The following is a 24,752-nucleotide window of genomic DNA, read 5'->3' as shown; positions in this document are numbered from 1 at the left end:
GCAAAGTGGTATCCAAGAAACCTAAATGATTTTGAGAGTTTCTGTAAAGAGAAATGGGTTCAAATCCCTCCTGAGATGTGTGCAAACCTGGAGACCAACTACAGGAAACATCTTAATGCTTGCTTGCCAACAACACTTCTCCACCAAATACTAAATTATGTTTTGGTTAGAGATCAAATGCTTATTTTTACTCAGTGAAATCATTTTATAACATTTATGTAATGTGTTTACATAAAAATCATGACTCTTTCCTTCTTTGAAAGTGAGCAATCTTACAAATTCAGCATAGTAATCATTTCCCTCACTGTACTCCAAAAGGTTTGAAGCTATCTTAAAAGTAAAAAGATGTGACTGTGGACATTTTTAAGTTTTCATACACTTTGTCCTTTTTCTCCTTTGAGTCCAGGTGGTCCGATAGCACCCTTAGGGCCAGTGTCACCCTGAAAAAAGTAGGCAGGTTCACACAATAAAAATAAAGCCGAACAACTATAATGAAAGTGTAATCCTTTATCACAAACACTATAGAACTGAAAGGCAGTGGTAGATGACCTTTTCACCCTTAGGACCTGCAACACCGGGTGCACCCATGCGACCCTGTGAGAAATGAAAACACAGCCGTCTTTTGAAAGCCACTGAAGAAAGGATTCCCACTCATCCGTGGAAATAATAGAGAGGGATTAGGCGTGGTAAAATCAGCGGGGCTTTACCTTTTCTCCAGCAGGGCAGGAGCAGTTCACTTGAGGGCCTCGTTGTTGCTCAGCACTGGTAGGTGTTGGCGTAGGGATCTTGTAAGGGGGAGCCTCTGTCACAACCGTCTTAGGGCACTGAAATGAAGCAATTTATTTTGATAAAACTGGATCATGATGCTGTGATAGAAGAGACAGGCATCTCTGATTAAGGCTAAAACTATTCAGACCCACACTTTTAACTTTTAAAGTAGCTCCTGCTTTAGAAGAAATGATACCTATATGGTCTATACCTTTATGATGAGCTGATGATGATCAGTGCCACTCCTGGGTTTATATTAGTGCTATTTGAAGGTTTGCAGGCATCCCTGTGATCTAAAAACTGACGCTTCAGGATGCTCAACTCTGAAACATTTCATTTCAAAAGTGGCTCTGTATGATGTCATAGAGAGTCACAAGCACACACTGTTTAAATCTTGTGTTTCCGAAGGTTAACCAATGAGAAGGAAGTGGGAAAAAAAATGAATGAGAAAAAGCTTCAGACAGTGGATGAATTGAGGGGCTGCACCAGCAACCAACATAAATAAGAACTATTTTGAGCTTTTGTGATTCATGCAAAGCTAATCTAGTGGAGTCCAAGAATTAAACATTAGCATGACAATTCACTTATGTGTACTCAGCTAGATCCTATAGGCTGTTTAGTTGTGTCTTAATTACCTAGATAGCAAAATTAACTAGTTGTAAGCTGGTGAGATTTCAAATGGTAAATGGACTGATTCTTATATAGCGCTTTTCTACTCTCACGGAGTACTCAAAGCACTCTATACAACATGCCTCATTCACCCAATCACACCCATTCTCACAAGCACTTTATCTACACTTAGTGCTTTCTAACGACATTCATACTCCGATGGATGCATCGGAGAGCAAGTTAGGGTTAGTATCTTGCCCAAGGATACTTGACATGCAGACTAGAGGAGCCAGGGATTGAACCACCGACCTTCCGATCAGTAGGTGACCTGCTCTACCTCCTGAGCTACAGCCACCCATTCAAAGACAATCATTTTTTAAATCTGTGGTAGATGTGCCTGGGTCAGTTCATTAGCGTTATAGCGTATATCTGTGTTAGGCAAAGAGCCACTGTACTTCTGTTTTTATTCTGAGGATTGTGGCACTAATGTGTATTATTACAAAATCAATTTTAAGTAATGTGTCAACTCCATTAATCAGCTAATAAATACCACCGTGTGGAGGTCTGATTAGTCACATTGGCAAGTAACTGCTTGTTTCTGTTTCCATCATATTTCAAAGGAGCAAGTGGAAAATATCTGGATTTTTTTTCACTTCATCTTAAATGTGTATGAGTGTCAAACTGCTCCTCTAAAGCTGTTTGAAAAAGCTGTATTGTACAGAGTTACAAAGTAACAAAGCTACACTGATTATTCAAAGTAGCTTAGCTGTTCAAGCTACAACTGAGCTGGGGGGGCACACACTCATGCAAACTTAATTATTTGGATGTAACCTTTCCTTTAAACACAAAGCATCCCATCTTGTGGTAGATGTATATTTCTATGCAACCAGGAACCTCCACGGCTTAGCAGCAGCATCTGAAAGACGCGTTTCGCTTTCACTGCAAAGACGCAGACTCTGGGCCTGTTGGCCTGTAATACTTACAGGCCCATTAGGTAGATCACAGCAGGTTTCCAGCTCGGCATGCTTGGAATCGCAGTAAATCATCATTCTCTGGAGGTCAAACTGTATGTACACAGATTAACAACAGGTCAACTGCAGAAAAATAACCTTGACTGACATGAATCACACTGTTGCCAAAATGGAGGTAAAGACTCACATCAATTGGCACACTGTCATACAGCCTTTTCCCAATCACTGTCTTCCCCTGGATATCAATGTCCTCTCTGTCTTCTATCGGCAGCGTCTGGATGTGCTTGCAATCCAAGTACAGAGACACAGACTTGGACTCCACACTGAGGGCAATCTTGTGCCAGTTGCGGTCAAACAGGTTGTCGACTTCAGGGTTTTTGAACACAGCCCTCACAGCATCTTTTGTAAGGCCCACAGCGTTGTACTCCACTGCCTTGTTCTCACCGTCCAGACGGATGGACACCTGACAGGTCAGAAGCACAGGGATGTGAACTGAAACATAAAGGAGCTTGTTTTCCATAGGGGGAAGTAATGAATGTACAAAAATAAATAAAATATTGGAATGAAAAAGAGAAGTCAGCGAGGTGAGCCCATTCGATGATGTAATTCTCCAAGTTGGGCCACATGCAGAGACAGGTACATTTGTCACTATTTACATTTGACTCACTCACCTGTGGAATTCCATATTTGTCAAAAATCTGCCAGAGGTACCAGTCTTCACGCCTCGAGGTTTTCCTGAATTTAAATGTGGTCACAAAGGCATATTCGTCTGGCAGCCCTTGACGAAACACATCTCTGTGGAATAAAAGTACATTATTATTACTGCTTTATTTTTCTCTTTTTAGTGGATGTGGTAAACCAACAGTTGCATTGGCTGTACAGCAGTTGAAATATTAATGTATAAGGTTAAACACAGTCCCAGTGTTTTACCTAGCAACCAGTGTGTTTGTAGCTACTCTTTCTGCTCTTCTTAGCAGTTTTACACTGACTTCTTATATTCAAACTGTTGCCTGTGTATTTATAGAAACAGCAAAATAAAATAAACTGTTCACATCTGAATTAATATTTATAAAGGAAGAGCTCAGAATTCTGTAAAATTGGAAAACTGGAAAAACCTTTCAAAGAATAGGATTAGCCAGGATGCTCACTGGGATTGACACCTTGTTAGCCAAAATCATTCTTTCACAAATCCAGCGCTTGTTCTTCTGTTTCAAAACACCACGGTGGTAAAAATGCGCACCATGACAGTTCAAAAGGAACTTCAAAAGTCAATGGGGGATGTTACTGTAGTCAAACCTATTTTTTAGGCTCTCTATGGCTACAAGTAGCAGACAGTTAGCTTAGCATAAATACTGAAAATTGACAAGGCTAGCTTAGCCACCAAGTAACAAGTAACAAAAAAAGGTTTAAACTTCACCATAAACTGTGTTTTGGTGCTTTAGTTTAGACATTTGCGCCATCAAAGCAGAATACTAGTTAAGGTGTCTTTATTTTTAGCTTTAAGAGTTAGCTAATTTTATTTTTACTGTAGCGTCCTATATAAAAAAAACAGTGCAGACAGAAAACACTTAATGAGACAAAAACATTTGACAAATGGGGAGAAGACATCCACGTTCTCCTGGTTGGCCAATTCTGAGCCTTCAAAATGACTTCCCTTTATCCCTTTATGGATCTCAGGATGTCAGGAATAAGTCTAAAAAAGACTAAATTGGTGCCTTTAGTACTTAAGTAGATGGCTAATGGTTGTTTATCACATTTACTGACATTTCATCTGGCTGTGTTCAGATAGCGACATATCAACTCTAACTCCATAAGGTTAATATACAGAAGATGTCATTAATATAGCTACATGGTAATGATGTTTCACATGAGATTGTGTCATAATGTATTGCAAGTTGGTCTTAGTTGTGTTTGGCTTTGAATCTCCTCATTGTTGGAGTTGTTGTGCAGGAAACATTTCCTTTTCAGCCAGAACTGAGATTTAAAAGGATGAATTTTTGGAGACTTCAAAGACTTCATTTTTGCCACTTTCATGTGCATTGACAGGGCTCAAAAACAAGCTGAACTGTTTAAAGCATAATGGGCAGGTCACTTACTCTGTGTTTTGTACTATAGGCATGGTGCCAAGGCGAACATATGAACTTTGTCCATCTTCATCTCTGGCTCCCAGAATATCTCTCACGTTGAAATAATCCATCAGGTCAAATCCTGCAGCAACACAGTAAAAAAGCCTAGTTGGACTCCACACACACATAAAAAAATCATGCCAGGCTCTCCGGTCATGAAGTTGAGTTATGGCTTTGTCAGATTTCTAGGGGGTACACTGAAGTTTAACTGGGTCAGTCCCACCACACCCTGCATCGACTGTGTTTTTGACTTTTTGATGAATTGCTGAATTAATGGACAACTGGAAAATACAGATGTTTTCTGGACCATTTAAATATTTGTTAGATTTGTTGCCAGAGTGGGGAAAAAAAGCTCGTTTCCACTGGTGGTAAGGTCCTCGTGTGAGTCTGAGAGAGCGCATCTGTGTGTACATTGTTCTGCAGCGTGTGATTTGAAGTGGTGTGACCACAGACCATAGTTAGGTGGTTTAGAGAGGACACTCCCTTGTACAACAAACAAGTAGCTGTAGCTATGGCGATGCCAGTAAGACGAGCGCTTGTGCAGCACTAATGCTGCCAGTGTGTCCAGCAGCTCTCACTGAAAGCTGGTGGTTAGCCTATGTTGTGTAGTCTGAGCTCTCCGGAAAGCAGACTGCGGCACGAGTGAGTCAACAGAATGAGAACAGCCTCAACATTTTCCTGCACAGCCCTAGTTATGCAGCAAAATCTGTGTGAGACGTCTAGTGGGAATAATAACAGCAGCGCACTAATCTTTCAAAGAGGAAACCACAGCATTAAGGTGGTAATGCGAGAGTCTGGCAGAAAAGCTCAGTGGATGTCATAGGAAATAGCTTGGAAGCAGGTGGTTAAGCGCACACTTAGCCTGCCCCTGTGTCATTAGCAACAGAGCAAAAAATAACGTTAGAATCAAAAGTCTTCATGACAGATATAACTGATCTGCCATCAGCCGCACACAACAGCTGCTTTATCTGTCAGTAATTTGCCTCACATGCACCGTTAACAATTATTTTATTCACTCAGCAGTGGGTGGAGACTTTCTCTTTGCTCAAACGCATGCACAAGGAAACATTTCTCATTGTCTTTCATTCATTTGATTATGAAACAGCTTTATTAGTTAGGTTACCTTTACTGGCCACCAGATGGTGCTGTTTCTTTGCTCACTTAAAACACAAGAGTCATCAATTTTGCCTTAGCTTTCTTGTTGTTTGTTATTGTACGATCTACTGTGCAATATAAAGCGCCTTGAGGCGACTGTTGTTGTGATTTGGCACTATATAAATAAAATTTAATTAAATTGAATTGAGCGATTCAGTCGTCAGTATATTAGGTAGGGGAGAGCGGGGTAAGTTGTCACACGGGTAAGTTGTCACACTGTTCATAACTCCAACACTAGAGGCTCTATCTCAAAAATGAAATAGCCACTTTGTGTGACTTCTTCTTCTATAGTCAACCTCCTGTTCACATGTGGTCAAGACTGCTCTAATCTGAGGTGAGCACATCTTTTTTATTTTTTTGACCTAAAAGGAAAAATAAATCACTTTAAATTTTCTTCAGTACAACTTTGTTAGGTATAGATGTTACAGATTATTATTTTACACAAAATAGAGGAGACATTAACGTGTCTTTTGATACTTCAGCTGATGTGCTATGTTGAGCTAACCCTGACATTTAGCCAAAATTAGCATAAATGTCAGTTTGGGGCAAGTTGTCTCATTAACTTTGGGGCAAGTCGTCACATGTGACAACTTGCCCCAGTACAAATAAATGCTCCAAAAAATTGTGATATTGTAATTCATTTGTATTTGTAATAAGGTTTTTGAAGAAAGGAAGGAGAGGCAGGAATTAAGGAAGGAAGAAAGTAAGATGGTTCGAAATTATCAACGAAAGACAGAGCGTGGCAGAACACCACCTGACATTATGTTAAAGGCAGTCAGGCAGGTAAAGATGCAGAACAAATCAATCACAAGTACAGCAAAGGATTTTGACATAAATTACCGCACTGCAATTACTGACAGCGGACTACCAACTCCAGAGGACATCCAGCCATATCCAAAAGCTGGCCACCGAAAACCATCCAGCAAAGGAAGAAAACGACGCAAATCAGCAATTCTAACCGACACGCCAGTGAAGCAGCAACTAGAAAAAGAAAAGAATAAGGCTGAATCTAGCAAAAAGCTGTTTCAAAAGAGAGGGACGCGAGGGGGGAAAACATCTGGACCTATGAAGAACAACGCAGCTAAAAGAAGAAAAATAATTCAAGAGTCATCATCAGATGATGAAGAGTGCTTCTGCCTTGTCTGTGTGGAGCCATTTTCAAACAGTCGTCCAAAAGAGACCTGGGTACAATGCGTAAAATGCAACAAATGGGCCCATGATGCTTGCACCTCAGGCCAGGCAATTTATGTGTGCCAGAATTGTGACTATGAAGTTGAGTCTGATTAATCAGAAATAAGGCATCTGTTTTGTTCAGAGGATAAACATGTTAAGTAAAGCAAGTTATTTGCAGCATTCCATTCAGTTATGATGGATTTATGTGCAAGCCAGAGAACATTTGAGTTTAAAGTTCAAACTAAAGTTTTCTTTCTACTTAATGTTTTGATTAAAATGTGTATTGGATTGAAATAATTGTTTTTTTTCCAAATTCTCTTGGCATAATTGTTCAAATTTCCAGTTTTGGTTTGAATTTAACAATTAAAATCAATAATCATAATTAAGTATTTGTGTTCATATTTTAAGATAATCTAGTGTGACAACTTACCTGCCGATGGGGCAAATTGTCACAAGTGCACATTCTCCTTTCAACAGTCTACAACTCCGTAATGAGATAAGATATGAAAATGTAATCAATACATCATATGTGCCCGAGACTTCCGTCTTTCATTTGGTGAAACATTTATTACGTTGTGATGTATGGTGCTCAGTAAAAGTTAGTCAGTGTGAAGAGTGTGACAACTTACCCCGCTCTCCCCTAAATGGAAAACACAGCTTCAAACACACACACATTCTTAAGCCTGACATTTAATGTGAGTCATCTTTAATTTTCTCACCATGTTCATGCAGAAAAATCCAAAAAGGATTTGTTGCTGTGTTCTCATACCTGAGACTTTTGCCTTATTTAAACCATGGGATGGGATACTCGCAAAATCCCCCCCAGTCTCAGTTGGGTTATTTTTAAAAAGTCTTCTGAGATACGTGTGATGTAAAAGGGCTCACCTTCCTTTGCTATCTGAAAGAAAACACTTTGAGTAGTTGACAACTTAACGAGTAAAAACGTAAACCTTTGCTGTACAAGAGCGATGTTTGCTGGTTATCAGTTGCTCGAGGAAGCCACGCAGCTGTGAGTTACACTGGCCTCGATTCTCCCTGTCACTGTGCTTGCATCGTGCACACCATGCTGTCTCTGTGGCTCTTTGGGGCCAAATCTGAGCACAAAGCTGTAATTTGAACTGGCAGCAGATAGCGTATAATCAACCCAAAAAGTTATTTTGGACAGCCAAAAACGACCACTGGGGTGATCTGCGGCAAAAGCCAGATGAGTTCACTGACTGGGAAAGGCGAGCGCATACACACAGCATTCTTTTGATGGGAGCAGATGGCAACATTTGTACAGTAGATAGTGAGCGCCGAGCCACGGAGATGCTCCGCAGCCTCTTGTGTGTGCTCGGTACCCCGAGGGGGTCTGACTAGACAGCCCGTGATAAATACAAGTCTCATTCAAACCGCAGGTCTCTTGGCTGTCAAATCATAATAAGTGGCAAATAGTCTTGACATTTAGCAAAGAGAACTGCACTCCCTGTGCACCAGCACAGAGGCATTTGTTGTGTAATTATAAGAAGGACCTGCAGGAGTAGCAATGATAAACACTGTGTGTCTGTATGAAGAGAAAATCTCAGTGTGCTTACCCGCAAACTGAAAAAAAGTACTTTGCTCAAGCAAGTTTGACATTGTACATCTTAAAGTTAGCTGCATTTACAGAGCGACTGCAGCTTGGAAATCCCCAGACATCTTTATCATGTCAGAGCGTCAGACCTCAGACCGCTGTGTGATAACATTTCGCCCCAAGTGGGGCCCACAGCAGGTTTTTGCTCGTAGAAAAGACCTGATTGTGACACAACTGTCTGTGTTAGATTCAAGGTAGAGAAAATAAATCAATAAGCACCCCTGTGCTGTATCTACTGGTGCTAAAGTGAAATAAAAACTGAACATTTTCATTGAGCTGCCTTTGCTTCCAGACAACACTATGGGAACAGTTAAAGCATAGAACATGAGTAATTATGATGGAATTTAAAATTATGATAGCGTTTAGCTGTAACTAAATGTAAAGCAAATATAAATCAATGCAGTGTGGAGTGTATTCATGGCCTGTTCCACAGTATTCTATAGTCTGGGTACAAGAGAAGTATTTCCCATAGAGTTTTCCACTGGAACAAGATCTGACAAACAAATCTTTGGTCAGAGGATTTATTCCAGTACGAGTGCTTAGCGCATCTGACAAAGTGATACATCTGCTTAAGAAAGTATCAGTGGCTTTCAGTGATTTATCAAAAGTTTGTTCTAATTTCTTTTGCGGCTGAGAGAAAAAGCCAAACCACATAATTAGCACTCGCCCAGTGACGAGGATGTGATAATGTGTCCTGACAGCAGAAAGTGACGCTGTGTCTAATCATGAAAACACTCTTTCAGTCAAAAAGTCAGCGTAACTTTTTAGCAACTCTAAGAGGATGCATCAGGGATAAAGCTTTCTCAAAGGGTTCTGTACTTTAGTCCAATATATACTCTTAAAACCTGACTACAGTATGAGGGGAAATACTGTTCATTTAGCAAAACCGAAATACAATAAACAAATATGCACTGAAGTATTTAAGTTCAGTTTTACTAGCTCGTAATATTTCACAGAAGATCTCTCAAATAATTGTGAGAAATTAACCGATGATTATAAGATTATGTGGTTAAAGTACAGAGTAATCAGGCAGGAATTACATGCCACTGCCATTCGCTGGTGCATCCAGTAGTGGATAGTTAACAGCTAAACCATAGTTTTTCTCACCAGGAAATAAATGTAGTCTAAAAAGTAGACTTCACATCATAGCTCAGTGTGCAACTCCATATTGATGTTGCACTTAATCACTGAATGTGAGAGCTGTGGATGCCAGCAGACTGACAATCTATATGGATGCTACAGAAAAACAGCTCCATGTTGGGACGTCTGCAAACACTCGCCTGATGAATTTACAGGTTCAGTAACTCATTTCATTGAAATTTGAAATCAAATTGAATTTTAAAAGATTTAATATTTTGGACTGTTTCAAATTTAGGATTATCCTGTGCATGTTAATTGTAAATCACAAGTTATTAGCTAATGAGACGTTCCTCATCTCATCTGAATTTTGTTAGTTTGTTGCTTTTTTATTAAACTAAAAAATACATCTGGGAACTTTTAAAAGTCTGTTGTTGACAATTATCTACAACTTTACTACTATTTAAAGTCCTATTCATCACATTAAATCAAGGAGCACTAATGACCCTGTCTCTCAGTAATTGACTTACGCATTCCATCAGTGGTTTAAAGCTGTTTTGGAAGCAAAAGGAAATATAGATACTGCACATGACCCTCGAGCTCACAGGCCTCTTGTAGAAGACCCGAGTTTGAAGGATAAAGACGGCCCGACAGGAGCGAGAGGGGAATTTAAAAAAAGTGGGCTGTTATGTTAAATAGTAATCATTGTCATCCATCTTTGATTTGCAGATGTTGCATCAACAAACACAAGTCTTAAACTTAGCCAGTTATTTTTTGTCCAAAACAGATATATTTGGTTTTGTTTTTTTATTTCATTTCATTAATGTTGTTATATTTGAATTCATTGCCAGCTGGTGTCTTTCTGTTTCAAGTTTCCATGTTATGTCTGTGTGGTTTTCCTCCCACATGTCTAAGGACATGCAGTTTTGATAAACTGTCCTTAAGAAGTAACGTGTTTTTGGCTGTCATTCAGCAGCCTCTTCAGGGTGTACGCAGTGAGGTCCAGTAGAGTTGTGATGCTGACCAAAAGATATACAAAAAAGATGGAAGGATGTCCGGGTTTTAAGTAATTTTTTTTTTAAGAAATCAAAGTCTGTCTTTCCTGAATAAATCAACAGAGGACCCTGTGCCAGCCAAGTATGTTAAGAGGGAACATTTCTAAAAACATAGCTTTTCGGTGCTCTTACATCTCTTTTTCCTTGAACCTGGACTTAGCACGAGTCCAAACACTCATGCCTGTGCATCTGTTTTTTCTCTTACTGTGATGGATGTGGGTGGGAGACACAGACAGGAACTGAGATTTCCCAGAACACACTGTTATAACTGGTGGGTAAATGGTTTTCAAGACCTCAGAGAAGAACCTTTAACACAGCAGCGTGGAATGTGTGGACTAAAAACATCTAATGATGGAGCGCTACATGCTAGTGAAACAGCAGCTTCACTGCTAATCTTAAAAAGAGCAGCGCCTTGTCTTGACTCTTGTTTGTGACTTCCATAGCCTGGATTTCAATAGTGAAGCTGCAATAACAAACACTGAGTGTACTGAGAGGTCACGTCTTTCTACAGATAAAGTGGTGGCGCCTCAAGTGGTCATCTGAAAGGTTTGAGTTTGATGCAGATGAAATGGATAAACTCTTCAGAACTGTTATCTCCCAGAAAAGGATGGTGACCTCGCTTCAGATAAAGCTGAGGAGTCTATCCTAGATAGAAAAGTAAGTTCAAGTATCTTGGAGCAAGAGATCAACGCACCAGCAGGTCAACCATACTGGTAAAGAGAGCCGAACCATGAGGTGAAGCTCTGAATTGGCCCACTGTCAAATTTGATTTTGAAAAAGACGAGTGTTTTGTTTTCACAAGTATATTTAGAGAGCTGCCAGCAGCCTCCTGGTCATGAATTAAACCACTTCACTTTATATTCTCATGGAAAGAGAGAGAAACTGTGTGTGAGAACAAACTCTTAGCATGCAATAAATGTTTTTGGAAAATGTAGGAAATGCTTTCAGAAATAAAGACCTGACCTTGTGGTTGACACGTATTGCAAGTGCTGCATGTTGCTGTTAGGAAAGCAGCAGTTTGCACATACCTGGAACCTCTTCAAGACCATAACTGGTGCTGCCGGGCTTAAACCGATCAGGTTGAACCTTCATATTTGGACACAGCACATCTGAGGAGAAAGCAAAAATAATTCAGTTAGACACGCTCGTGCTCTTATTGGACCATGGGGAGAAAGATATGGTAACCCTGTATCTTCCTGTTCAAAATCGAATCACATGTTACTGTTTTATTAGAAGAAGCAATCAGCAGGTGGGGTGACAGTGTTATATTTCCACACACGCGCAGCTCAGTGATGACAGCAAGAAAGGCAAACCCTTCAGGTTGGCAGGAGAGACATTTTCTGTGTCAGGATGCCAGCTTCTGTGAAGGGTGCTGTCTAGTTCCATATATGTAAACGTTTGCTTAATGTGACCGGCAGTTTCTGAGGATCTCTTCACTCCTGGTTAATCCATGGATACAGATAACCCTCATTCATATTGATTTTGCTGGTTCGCGTGAGTTTACGTTTGTTTTTCATTTGTTTGTTTTTTACTAAACTGTGTCATAAAGCACACGCACTAATAATCACATGTGAGCGTGCTGACACACTAAAGAAATGTGAACACGGCAAACTTTATCCCAGCCAAATGTTAATATGTCAACAAGGCTTCACTGCCTTCCCATAAACGCTGGGTGGAGGACATAATGACACACCTCAAAATAGAACAACTCAGGTACAGAATTCAGGGCTCACTTAAGTTCATGAAGAGCTGGTGGCTATTTCTTATTGTGCTGGAATAACGTCTGTTAACTTAATGTTGATTTGTTTTATCATTTTAATTGTTGATTTTTTTATTTCTCATTGTACTATAGTGTATGCAGCTGGATGTCTGGCTATTCACAGAACATACAAATACTCAAAAAACAAAAAGAATCAGTGCAAATATTCAAATACAGTCCTGTGCAAAAGTCTCACTCCACCATCATTTATTCTTTATATTTTTATTCCAAGAACTTTTAAAGCTGTCTTGAGCCATAGTTTCTGGAGGACTTTGAAAGTTTTCCATCATACATCGGTTGCTTTATTACTAATTTTCATTTTTAGTCCAGTCTTTGAGTCTTTTTTTATCGTTTTCAAAGGAGTTTGTTTGTTTGCTTTTTGTTAATTAAGCCAACTAACCCTCACCTATGAATCATTCAAACATTAAAGTAGTGCTGTGTCTAGACAAAAAAAGCCAAATGTGACACAGTTTAACAAGCATAAAATACTACTTTCACACCATTAATGTGATTCCCAAAGAGCTATTTGATGGAAATTTTAGCATTACACTGATAGTGTAATGCTAAAAGAATTTAACAATACCAGTGATGGAGGCCTCTTTATGTGGATTGTACGAGCATTTATTAACATCATTGACTAGGATCAAGGCTAAGCATGATAAGGGGGAACCATGAAACATTTTAAAAGTAGACAGAGGGTGTGTCAACAGCACCAGTGATAGTGCATATGCTTGCTAGCATGCTAGCAGTGCACTTATAATTGAAGACTAACCATATATTGCATATGTGTTGTGGTAGCTCTTAGGCTTTATGCATTAAACGATTGTTTACAGGCAAATGTTCACAAAATGCAGTTGTTAGTGTGACCATCATTGCAAAACATTGTAAACATTATATACCACACAAGTGGGTACATAGAATCTGTTAACAGAAATATCACGCTCATTTTAAACTGACATTAGCATTTGGCTCAAAATAATGCAATGCTATGCATTGTACCGCCTCAGAGCTGCTAGCATAGTTGTAAACTTAGACATGCAGACTTGCCTTTTTATGGTGGTTCTTTTGCTCTAAGTGCCATGATAAACTTTCCACTCTGTTGATTGCTGAAATTAAACCGCATTTTTATCAAGACAAATCTGTATCCTCCACTCTTTGAAACTCACCCTGATGGGCTCCCTTGTGTTAACTTTCAGTCAACAGCAGCAGATCCAAATCATGTTACCCTTTGGAATCACTATATCATGAAACCTGTTATTATGTCATTGATTTGTCTAACCCTGAATGCTATCCTGAATATATTATCTGACAAGTGAGACACTCCAAATTCCCTATTATTTGCTAAAAATCCAATTTGTTTTCCAATTCACAGCTGTAAAAATCTTCACTGCAGAAAGGCTTTTAACCTGTAGCACTGATTATGAGCGCCTGTCAGCTCTTGAATACTTTATCATGCCCCAAGTAGTAGAATTATTTCAGTTTCTTGTGCATTGTTTTTAATTTGGGCTTGACATTTTTCATTGGGAGCAAAGCTGGAGGAGACTGTTTTTTGCTTGTGTCTGCTTGTGCCTTAATTTAAAAAACAAAATTTTTAGACGTTAGATAGGACCTTTGGCTTATACTGTTCATAAAGCCAAATTCAGCCAAAAATGACCATTCTATAAAATATATATAAGCACATCACTCATTTTTTTTAAAGACAGTGATGACACTTGAGCATGCTAAATACTTGAGCTACCCTCAGATTTGTGGCCCTAAGGCTATAATTTGGCTGTGAGTTAAAGTGGAAGCAGTGTAAAACTTGCCTTTGGGAATGAATCTCTGATACAGAAGTATCATCAAAAATGTATGCATTGCATGTGGCATCTGTTTTCAGCCATAAACTGGTAAATTATTCATTTTTGCTATTAGCTGTGTTTCCTGTCACTATTATAGCTTGTGAATTTTTAAACACCATCTGGGTGCCCCTTGTCTGTTATGTGGAGAACGGGCATGTAAGGTCAAATATGCAATCTTAGGGTTTTTGTGTTCTTAGGTGAGGCCACACATGCTCTGTCGAATCAGTGTAGCACAGAATAAATAGTGTCCATTTTTAAAACTATAGATTAAAAGGTGAAAACATCTAACATGGACATTTGAGCCACTGTAGCTGACCCACTTGAAACATTCGAGCTATAATTTTCTTGGTGAAAATAACTCACATCGCTCAGGCAGCCAGTTTTGCTGACCACTGATGTACTTGGAGGCTCACCCGTGGTGATTTTAGAGATTATAGAAAGAAAACACTGAAACTTTTTTTACCTGACTGAATTTAGCCTTTGGCTTGCTGAAGTTGATAAAGTATGGTTTAAAAATACAATCTTATCGGGTGCCTTGTTCAAAACCTATGAGTCAAGAGTCAGAGGTTACTGGCTTTAAGACAAAACTACAAGCTGCCTTTAAAGCACAAGGGGTATGTAACTTTGTAACATGATACCCCCTCAAAAAAGAATGAAGGCATTTTAGTCTTACTCATCACATTCTTGACAGGAATCACTGCTTTTGCCTGACAAGTTAGCACCAGGTTAAAATAAAAGTTGAGGGTTTGTCATTGCTCATCCTTAAGCAAACCATGTAATCATGTCATTTCCATTTTAGTATTTCTTGTTCGTGGTTAAGACTCATGGCATCCCTTTCTTTCCAGTCTGGCTAATTTTAGGCAGGAATTTTAAGCGTTGGCGCGGGAAGCATCCATCATCCCCATAAAAATGCTAGCAAACGGATGGGTCCCTGCTTCGCTACAAAGCTAAAAACAGTTGTTAAGATAGAATATTATAAGTCTATTTTAACTGATTAAGTTAGCAGTGTAAACTGTTTTGTGTCCATGTTGAAACATTTTCTCAACACACCAGTGGAGAAAGCATTGAGGTTAACACTAAGACAAGCTTTTTTACTGCTAAATGTCTCTGCAGTATAGCAGCAGTCGAAAAGGCAGCTGTACCACAGATATGTCTTGGTCGGGAAACTGTCATTTATGAGCTAATTTTTGCAACAGCTTCATATTCAGTCACAAGAAGTCGGGATAGCTCAGTGTGCATGTGCATCTCTGTGTGGTCGGGGTGGGGTTTTGTGGTTAGGGTCTTTCCTCTTTTCACAGTGGTTAAAAGGTTAAAATAAGAGTCAGTTTGATGAAGTGCATATTGCAACTGAGGCAGGCTGTTCAAAGTATAACTTCAAAAAGAAGCCATGCGGCATGCAGTGTGAGTGTTTTGTTGGCAGTGGTCCCGATGGCTGACTTACTCTCACACAGCCTCCTCCTCAGCCTGTCCCTGATCTTGTCAATGGCATTGAAGTCTGTAACGTGGAAAACATGGGCATTCTTTGGCTCCGCTGCAATCTCTTCCAGCTCCTCCTTCAGAGCCTCCCCTATGCCCACAGCAAACATCCTGATGTCCGCTTTGGCAGCTTTCTTGGACGGCTCCAAAACATAATCCTGGCTTCGGCCATCTGTGAGAAGAATGGCTACCTTCTGAATGCCTCTGGCGACCGGCCTCGCTCCATTCTGCACTGTGAAGATGTTGCTGGTTGTGTAGTTGATAGCATCCCCAGTCATTGTATTTCCCCCCAGGTAGCGTATGTTGCTTGCAGCTCGCTTCACATCTTCCAGGGTCTTGTGTTGCCCTAGGTTGAACTCAGTGGTTGGTCTGTCACTGTAGCGAACCACGGCTACTCTTGTCTTGTCAGGTGCTACATCAAAAGACTCCACCAGGTTAGACACCCATTGCCTAATCTTCTCAAAGTTCTCCTTTCCAACACTGGATGAGGTATCCAGGATAAAAGCCAAGTCATAGTGGACGTTTTTACAACCTAGAGAAGGCAGATGCAGCAAGGATTTTAACACATACAGTAAATGTTCTAAGGCTGCTATTACAACAGAAATTCTAATCCTAATGGTCTTACCTGCTCTTTGTGCTTCCACCTTCTCACTGGAAAGAGTCAAGGCCAGGATGACCAAGACCAGGGTGATCCTAAATCCCAGTCTTAATTCCATCTCAGCCTTGGCTTCAGTCTGTTTTGTTTAGCTTATTATAATCATCAAGTTGTTCAGTCTGTGGAGAGATAAATAAAATCATAATTCAGTTCAATTCTATTCAATTTAATTAAAAATATTTATATATTTCTATTTATTGCATTTATATTTATATTGCATCTTGCCTATTTGAGAAGTGTTTGAATTGATCTGTGAAATGTATAGTTTCTGAAAAGTGGCCAATTGACACTAGCTGAAAAAAACAAAATCTACCCTAACTCCAGATGGGTCAGGTAGAAATCCCTCTGAACGCTAGACCTATGCAATCAAAAAATGGGATTTACCGTATTTTTCGGGCCGTAAGGCGCACCAGATTATAAAGCGCATTAAGTAAAACAAAGCAGTCAGATAAGTCAACTTGCTTCCTCCACTTCCGTACCATTGATTCATTGATGTTGAATTCTATCACAGCTGCTCTATCCCCATGTTGTTGCAGTATGTTAACAATTAACCTCATATTGTGGATGGATTATCTCAATTGTTCTCCTGACTGAATCTTGGCCATGCAATTGCATTTGTCCCTAACAATCGGGAACTCTCACGTTAACCTTTATCGAGTGGAGAAAAGTTAGCGTTCATGCTCCAGCTTCACTGTGTTTGTTATGTTAACATAGCTGTGTCGCTAGCGATCACGTACCACATTATTATATACCAGCTAGCCTAACTTCAGTAACCCTACAGACATCACTGCTGTTTAGTTTTCTGTCTTCATTTATGTTGGAAGTGATAGCAGAGCTGTACGTTTTAATTTTTTCACAAATCTCTCAGTCAGAACATGCTATATCCTGTTTAGGTGGAAACTAGCAAGCTAACTTCCGGCTAACTTCTAACTCCGTCAGAATTTGATATATTATGTTTTAATGGATGCCTGGATGTTAAACCTTTTGTTACACCTGGTAAAGCAGCAACATTGACCATTTTATTAAAGATGATTTGACTTTGTGACTTGAAGCAGACGGAGTTTTGGAATAGTCCGCGAGGCTCCTGACTACAGTAGCCGTAATGCTGCGACAATCCATCAAGCGGTGTGGCTTTTTATCTTCGCAAAGTCATATTAAAACATTTTTTAACAGATTTTTGAGTGCCACGTACCTCATAAAATCGGTTTGAGGTCAGTAAGCACAACCAGAATTCAAGGCGCACCGGATTATAAGGCGCACTATTGATTTTTGAGAAAATTAAAGGATTTTAAGTGCGCCTTAAAGTGTGGAAAATACGGTATTTTCTTTACAAACAAGTCTTTACAATCATTTAACAAAGAAGGCAATTGTTAGCGTTCCAATAGCTACAATTTAAACTGCATTAGACACCTTATATGTGTCAAAGAAAAATAAAAATCTCATCTCCACTATGGTCCAGTATTTTACTGTCTCCGCTTTGGTATGAAAGCTGGAAGGAAATGTCGTTCATTCTTAGGACATGATAATTGAAACCTAAGACTAAAATACACACTTTTTTGTTTTATAGCAGCAGTGAATACTTCATCCAGAGAAAAACTGGACTTGGTAAAGAGTGTTGGAATTTGCTGCATATATATCAACTCCAACCACATAAGGACAACGTCAGGTCTGTGATGTTTTCTGATGATAAACTGCAAAAGTTAACCAAAGTAATTTCTTACTCTTTAAAACATGCATTTAAACACACATCTAACTGCTAGAGTGCCATTTTTACAGGTTTGATCATGTTGTAGAAGACATCAGTCTGCCTCTGTTTGAATCATTTTTATGCTGTTGTCTCTGGGTGGCACTGAGAGGAGCCTGTCTTTTAAACAAAATACTATTCTTGGTCTTATTTTACACAAGTGGTTGTGTTGCCTGCTATTAAGATTGATGTGTGGCTGACTGTAGCCATAACACAGGCTCATCCTGATCTCATTGCAGGGGGTTTGTGGGGGAAGTTGAGGAAAGTCTGAGTAATGCACAGCTTGGAAAGCAATAATATAAACCATCTTTTACTGTTGGGATATTTTCACTCAATTGTGCTTTTAATGTATGTTTTCCAGAAAGAAAAAGATACATTTTTGGTGGTGGATAGTAACTTTTAACTTCCAGAAATAAAGCAGTGCTGTGTAGTTTTCCTATAACGGAAGGAGCAGGTAATTCACCTTTTACATTCCTAACAGTCATTAGAAAACTTGATATTGATATATATATATTTTTAAAAAGAAGCTTAAAACACATTATTTTAGAAGGTTTTGTGTCTCAACAATCTGGAGAAGTGTTGGCAACAAATAAACATCTCTGGGGTTGAAAAGTTCAGCCAAAATGTCAAACACTTTAGTTGATCCATCAGGTAGCCATCAGTGAGTCAACATAGAGTCCCATGTTGAAATGCCCAACTTCAGTGAAGAAATTAACATGTTTGGTTCAAACAAAAAACAAACAAAAAAAAAAAACCATCATCTTTTGGGCATTTTGGATAGTTTGTCCCTTCATAAAAACTACAGAGGTTGTTGAACTGAACCAAACCTCTGGCTGCTTGTGATGATTTTGCATCACAAATCCAAGAAATAACTTCAGTTTATGTGGGTAAATATCAGTTTGTTACTGTACGTAGCACTGATTAACAGGTATCTGCATCTATGTGTTGCATCTGTACATGCCCTAAAATGCATGCAACTTATCAGTCCAGTCACATCTCTGAATAAAATAATTTGTTACGCAAAAAAAAAAAACTCAGTTAAAATGGTAATGTTGAGGCTTCAAGATACACGCAAACAGTGGCTATGCCCACTCTGTGGTGGGTGCTGGACTTCACTGAGCACATTAAAACATTAGGATTGCTTATGTTATAAGGTAGACCTTAGTCACATACTGCCACTCAGTGATAGTTTCAAAAAAGTGTGATGCAAACTGGAAACAAAGACTATTCCGCTGCTAAATAAAAGTTGTTTCTTACAAATGAAATTTTACTTTGAAGGCAAACATTCTCTGTAGCCAGGTTGTGTAAGACTTGTCACAGTTTCACAAGTATTTGCAGACAGGTCAGCATTTTCTATACAAACTACAGTGATCCTAGCAATCTGCCAGCAGCCAACGAACTTGCAATGAGGTTTTCGGTTCAACCTTGTATAAATCTTTTGAACCAGTTTCACTTAGTGATGCCAAGCACCTTCCTGCAGCCACTCATCAACTGCTAGGGAATACACTTTTTTCCTAGTGACCAGGCGATCACCAACTGATCTGGCCTTGGCAACTTTCATGAAGGAATGAATGGGAGGAAAGTTAACCGTAATATCCTTCGAGCAGGTAGGTAAATTTTGTATCATCTAAATAAAGCTAGGCTATCTGTTTCCAGTTGTTATGCTAGGCAGAGCTAGTCACCTCCAAGCTGTCAATCTGTTGATTCAGTTCTTGGCATGAAAACCTGACAACCGGTGTTGTCCAAAATGTCAAGCTAATCATTTACTCGGATTAGCTAGACTTTTTAGGACTATAGTGGAGAATGAAGTATAATGAAAGAGCATTAAGTAAACGTAACTACAGCAAATGTAAGAATATATTATTTTAAATTACAAAATGATCTAAACAGAAAGTCAGGAAATATTGTGGTGGGACTCGACAGCCTGTTGACTGTGCTTTAGCTTCTATGTAGTCTGTGACATAGAAAGTTCACTGTGGGTTGTACAAACTTCTTTAGCGTATGGTATTGCCCTTATCTGATTCTCCACTGGGCTATTTCTGCTACTTGGTTTCAATGTTGCTATTAATGAATAAAACAGGCACTTTAGCTAAATTACTGTAATTGTTCCAATTAGTGTGCATTTAACATCTAAGAAATTCAGCCCAAAGAGCAATGAAAAAAAACTACAAAAAATCTCAGCTGCTCAGCTGAATGACATTTAGTTTCAAGCTCCTAATCGTCATTACTCTGTATGTCAAACAGATTATAATTTATCGTTCTTTCATCACTTATTATATAAAACGTGGAGCTGAATTAATCTGCAGTTTTACGTAGCTACAGTATCTGACGTGAAGCTAAAAACAGGATATCAACATCCCAACCTGGGACCAGATTCCTTACAAACAGCACGTCTGTATCACCAGGCCTGTTTCCACTTCGTCTCTTGATGGTTGACCTGGGACTGCAGTGTAGATGTCTATAACAGAAGCACCACGTTTATCATTCCCGCAATGCAAAAAACAGAGAAAGGCCTTTTTTTTATGTGCAACCAAAGGAGAGGAGGGGGAAAAAGTATGTTTTCTGATAGCAGATCTGAGCAACACATAAACACAAAAAAAGCCAATAATTCAGAACTGCTAAAGAATAAAAAAGCATTTCAGAGGCGTTTTAAGGAAGCAGAATACGCAGTAATACATGGAAGACTTCATGACTTTTTTCCCCTTACCTGGCCTGTCACTCAGTCAGTGTCGCTGGAGGTGTCTCTCTTTCTGTCTTTGCCTCCAGCGCTCACACCCTGAATCAGCACTGGGAAAGCATCATTATCACTTGATAATAATCCAAACTGTCACCCCTGCAGGCATCAGAACTCACGAAGGGATTATAATATAATCCAGGGAGACAATCCAGTGCAGAGTGTTGTTAAAAAGTGAGGTGAGCTTCAGCAACTTTGTGGATGAGTGGACAAGGTGGGAGGGAACTGCAAAGGGGGAAAGTGTAGGGTTTCACTTGGGGACGAGGCAGCTTCTACTGTTCTTGACTGGGCTGTGCTCTCACATAAAAAAGGCAAAGAGGCACAGCCAATTATAGAGCCAACTTTATGGATATTTTTGTCCTTTTTTTCCTCTCTGCCTCTCTCTCTCTCTCTGTCCTCCGTAGCTGCACCCATCTGAGGTGTTGCCCTTAAAGTAGAGGCATGGCTTCTTGGCAACCACCTCAACTGTCCAGCCGTTGCCACTGTTATAGCCACAACGGAGCCGCCCTGGGGCTGGCGGTGGGCTGGGCCTTATTGCCTTCTACCAGCAACACACTTTTAGAAAAAGGCTGTATTTAAGTTGGGGAAATGATTACAGAACACTTGTGCTTTCAGCTTTGTGTTGAATGGCTGTCCTTGCACTGGCTTATAGTAAAGCTCTGTGATCTATATGTTATGCTGTTTTTCTTGGTTTACACTCATGTCAGACCGCACACATTTCATTTAATATACATTTTTATCATATGAAATATATACTTGTATCCAAATTGATATATCTCCTTGACTTTATGGTTTCTCATGTTTTTTTCTCCCAATTTAATGTTTTTAATGTTTTTTTTTTCTTTCCTTGGGATGTTTTAGTGCTTCCTTTTTGTGACATCCCAAGTTTCCTCAGATAGGATGAAAGATTTATTCATGTTTGAATCAGCAGAAGAAAATGGATGGATAATTGGATGGATGGGCTGTGTATAAAAGTACAGTGCAGGTGTGGGCAATTCATTTCCCCAAGGGGCCACATCAGAAATCAGGACCGCTAAGCTGAAATCAATTCTACTCAACATTAATTTTATCTCTTTATAAACTGTTACTGGTAAGCGTAGATGTTGCAATTAAGGAATGAGAAGACAAAATATTTGTGGTAAAAATGCCAACATTCTATCATATTACAGCAACATTCGCAAAAGCAGTTCTGAATAAAATGTGTATGCTTTCACAAACTTTCAAAGACTTTCAACTTTATTCAACTTGGTATTGCATTTTCACTTGAAGTTACTTCATCTTTAGTTCTTGTTCCTTCTTTAGTGAGAAAAGGTTAATCTGTGCTTGAACAAATGGATTAACGTCAATGATTGAGGTGAAAATTCAAAAGACAGTACAGCAACAGCAAGGTCTGCCTTCCATTCTGTATCTGAAAGCTCTTTGCCTTTCTTCTCACAAAACATTTAAGTCACTTCACTGAAGTCAGAGGTAAAGCCATGTGCTTAATTTGTGGAGAGCACATTGCAAAGTTTTAGAAAGGTTATGGACCTGACAACAGAAATCTGTGAGTTGTGTGTGAAGAAAGGCAAAGAGCTTTCAGATACAGAATGGAAGGCAGATCCAGCATTTGCTATACTGTCTTTTAAAATTTCACCTCAGTCAAAGTTGTACATTACAATACATTAACAAATGTATTAAACCACTTGACATAAAAACAAGAAAACACAAAGATTTTCAGAAATCTGTCGAGACTTCTTTAAAACTGAACATTATACTGTTATTTATCAGGCCAATCACATAAGTTGAAGTTTGTACACCCAAATTTGAGCCAGCACTAGTACACTTCTCTGAGAAGCCTCAAATTAATTGAGCACAGCATACAACCACTAAAAGTAACTTTGTAACATATGGAACTAGTATATAATTTTAAAAAATCTGTTTCTTTCTGTTCAAATGATACATTTGAAAATGTAGATATCAGCAATATTTCTATTTTAGCTTTATTAAATTCCTTTTGATTAAAGAGTTTTTACATGTAGTGTTGGATTAACCTTTACAGAAACATAAAAAATGTTTTTGGTAGTTACCAGTTTTGTTCATTTAGGTCAGTCTAATGAATGTGTTAAGCGCTCAATAACTATTTAACTCGTCATTTCTTATCAGTCTTATACGAGCCACTTAGCGACAATCAAACAGCCGGAAGTGGCCCGGGCAGTACAGCATCCAGAACTCGTCTCCAACCACCCAAAGCTCCCAAAAGTCACCAGATCATGTACAAATGAGAAGGTTGATGGTTCGATCTCTGGCTGCTCTAGTTTGCATGATAATGTATCATCGGACAAGATACCGAATTGCTCCTGATGCATTCATTAGGAAAAGTGCATCTGTGAAAGAGGCATGTTGAATAAAGTGATTTCACTGCTCAAATAGAGTACTATATAAGAACCAGTCCACTTACCTCTCTCTGTTGGCATACCTGTCAATCAAAATGTCCACCACTACTACCATGACTTTAAGTCTCACCAGTATAGGAATGGAAGAATTACAACAACAAAATCACTCAGTACTCGAGAGGACTATGAAAGAACTACAGTTTTGTTTTTTTGTTGTTTTGTTTTTTTCATTTATCATTGGTTTCATTTTTTCAGCCCTAGAGGCTGCCACTTGGACCAAACACATTTTTTTTACCAACCATCCAATCCCATTTGATAGATAACTGTGCCTGTGCTCTGATTTGACAGACCGGTGATTCAGTGTGGGCTCCAGGCACTTGTAGAGTTATTGCTGCTGGGCCATGAGCCTTTAAATACATAAAAAGTTTCCTTCTCGTTTTTTTTTTTTAAATATGAAATCACATCAACTATTCTGAAGTTTTAGAAAGGCTTTGATTTACAGTAGTAGAAGACTGCTGTGATTCACATTTCTCTGTACAGTGATGTCTTTATCATGCGTGGTCATGCTCCTCGACAGTGACCACACAACACTGTGGTCATGCCACACGTCATGTTTCGTGCAGTTGTCTCCACATGCTTTTACGCCACCTTAGAATACAGCCAAATCTTGTGCGGCGCAGTCAAGGCACCTTAATGCTCCAAAGTCAGTATTTGAATGTCATGGACAACAACATTAGCCATTCCACTGAGCCCTATTTACAGTGTCTTTGTAGCTGAGGCAAGTGAGCACAGGCCGGGCTATGTATAGGCTCAGTGTGAAGTGGATGAAGTAGGCTGACGATTCAGGGCAGATGCACACGATGAGTGATGGTGTCAGTCTGAGAAACCGTCTGTCGCCTTGTGTGAGAGGGCTAAAGAGTTGACCAGCATGTTTGGTGAGTGAGAGGCTGAAGGCATCATGTAGTGTTGGAGAAAGCCATCTGTCATGCAACCGACAGCCAGGCTTACTGATACAGGCTTACTCTCACAATGTGCTTCCAGTTTTTGTCTGAGAGTTAGTGGTCGAGCAGACAATCTTTAAGAATGAATTTCTCACATATTTTACCATTTTATCTTAGTGAAAGTATCATGTTCATTTGGCCTATTCAATTCAATTTTATTTATATAGCGCCAAATCACAACAAAAGTCGCCTCAAGGCGCTTCATAGATACAGAGAAAAACCCAACAATCATATGACCCCCTATGAGCAAGCACTTTGGCGACAGTGGGAAGGAAAAACTCCCTTTTAACAGGAAGAAACCTCCGGCAGAACCAGGCTCAGGGAGGGGCGGGGCCATCTGCTGCGACTGGTTGGGGTGAGAGAAGGAAGACAGGATAAAAGACATGCTGTGGAAGAGAGACAGAGGTCAATAGCAGATATGATTCAATGCAGAGAGGTCTGTTAATACCAGAGGTGGGACCAAGTCATTGTTTTGCAAGTCTCAAGTAAGTCTCAAGTCTTTATCCTCAAGTCTCAAGTCAAGTCTCAAGTAATGTCAGGCAAGTCAGAGTCGAGTCTCAAGTCACTGGTGTAAAAGTCCGAGTCAAGTCACAAGTCTGAAACTTTGAATTTCAAGTCCTTTCGAGT

General features: G+C 39.4%; 1 protein-coding gene across 3 annotated transcripts in view; it reads right to left on the bottom strand.

The window, feature by feature from the left end:
• col22a1 (collagen, type XXII, alpha 1) overlaps positions 1-21,126 on the bottom strand; it is a 71,880-nt gene extending 50,754 nt beyond the window's left edge. Inside the window, exons 1-12 of one of the 3 annotated variants that reach the window (XM_085395552.1) lie at positions 20,726-21,126; positions 20,382-20,476; positions 16,245-16,393; positions 15,585-16,151; positions 11,575-11,655; positions 4,445-4,556; positions 3,020-3,143; positions 2,536-2,811; positions 2,361-2,441; positions 708-824; positions 550-594; positions 378-440 (exon numbers count right to left, since the gene is read on the bottom strand). In XM_085395552.1, coding sequence (XP_085251678.1) covers positions 378-440; positions 550-594; positions 708-824; positions 2,361-2,441; positions 2,536-2,811; positions 3,020-3,143; positions 4,445-4,556; positions 11,575-11,655; positions 15,585-16,151; positions 16,245-16,335 — 1,557 coding nt within the window. In that variant the 5' untranslated portion in view covers positions 16,336-16,393; positions 20,382-20,476; positions 20,726-21,126. The remainder of the gene's footprint in view (positions 1-377; positions 441-549; positions 595-707; positions 825-2,360; positions 2,442-2,535; positions 2,812-3,019; positions 3,144-4,444; positions 4,557-11,574; positions 11,656-15,584; positions 16,152-16,244; positions 16,394-20,381; positions 20,477-20,725) is intronic. The other 2 variants (XM_085395554.1, XM_085395553.1) reach the window with 2 other exon arrangements.
• Positions 21,127-24,752: the final 3,626 nt, after the last annotated feature.

This window comes from Rhamphochromis longiceps, linkage group LG22 (assembly GCF_057381845.1).
Source record: "Rhamphochromis longiceps isolate RC_006_pf linkage group LG22, R_longiceps_female_GT1.1, whole genome shotgun sequence".
NCBI lineage: Eukaryota > Metazoa > Chordata > Actinopteri > Cichliformes > Cichlidae > Rhamphochromis > Rhamphochromis longiceps.
This window is presented reverse-complemented; position numbering and strand designations above follow the sequence as displayed.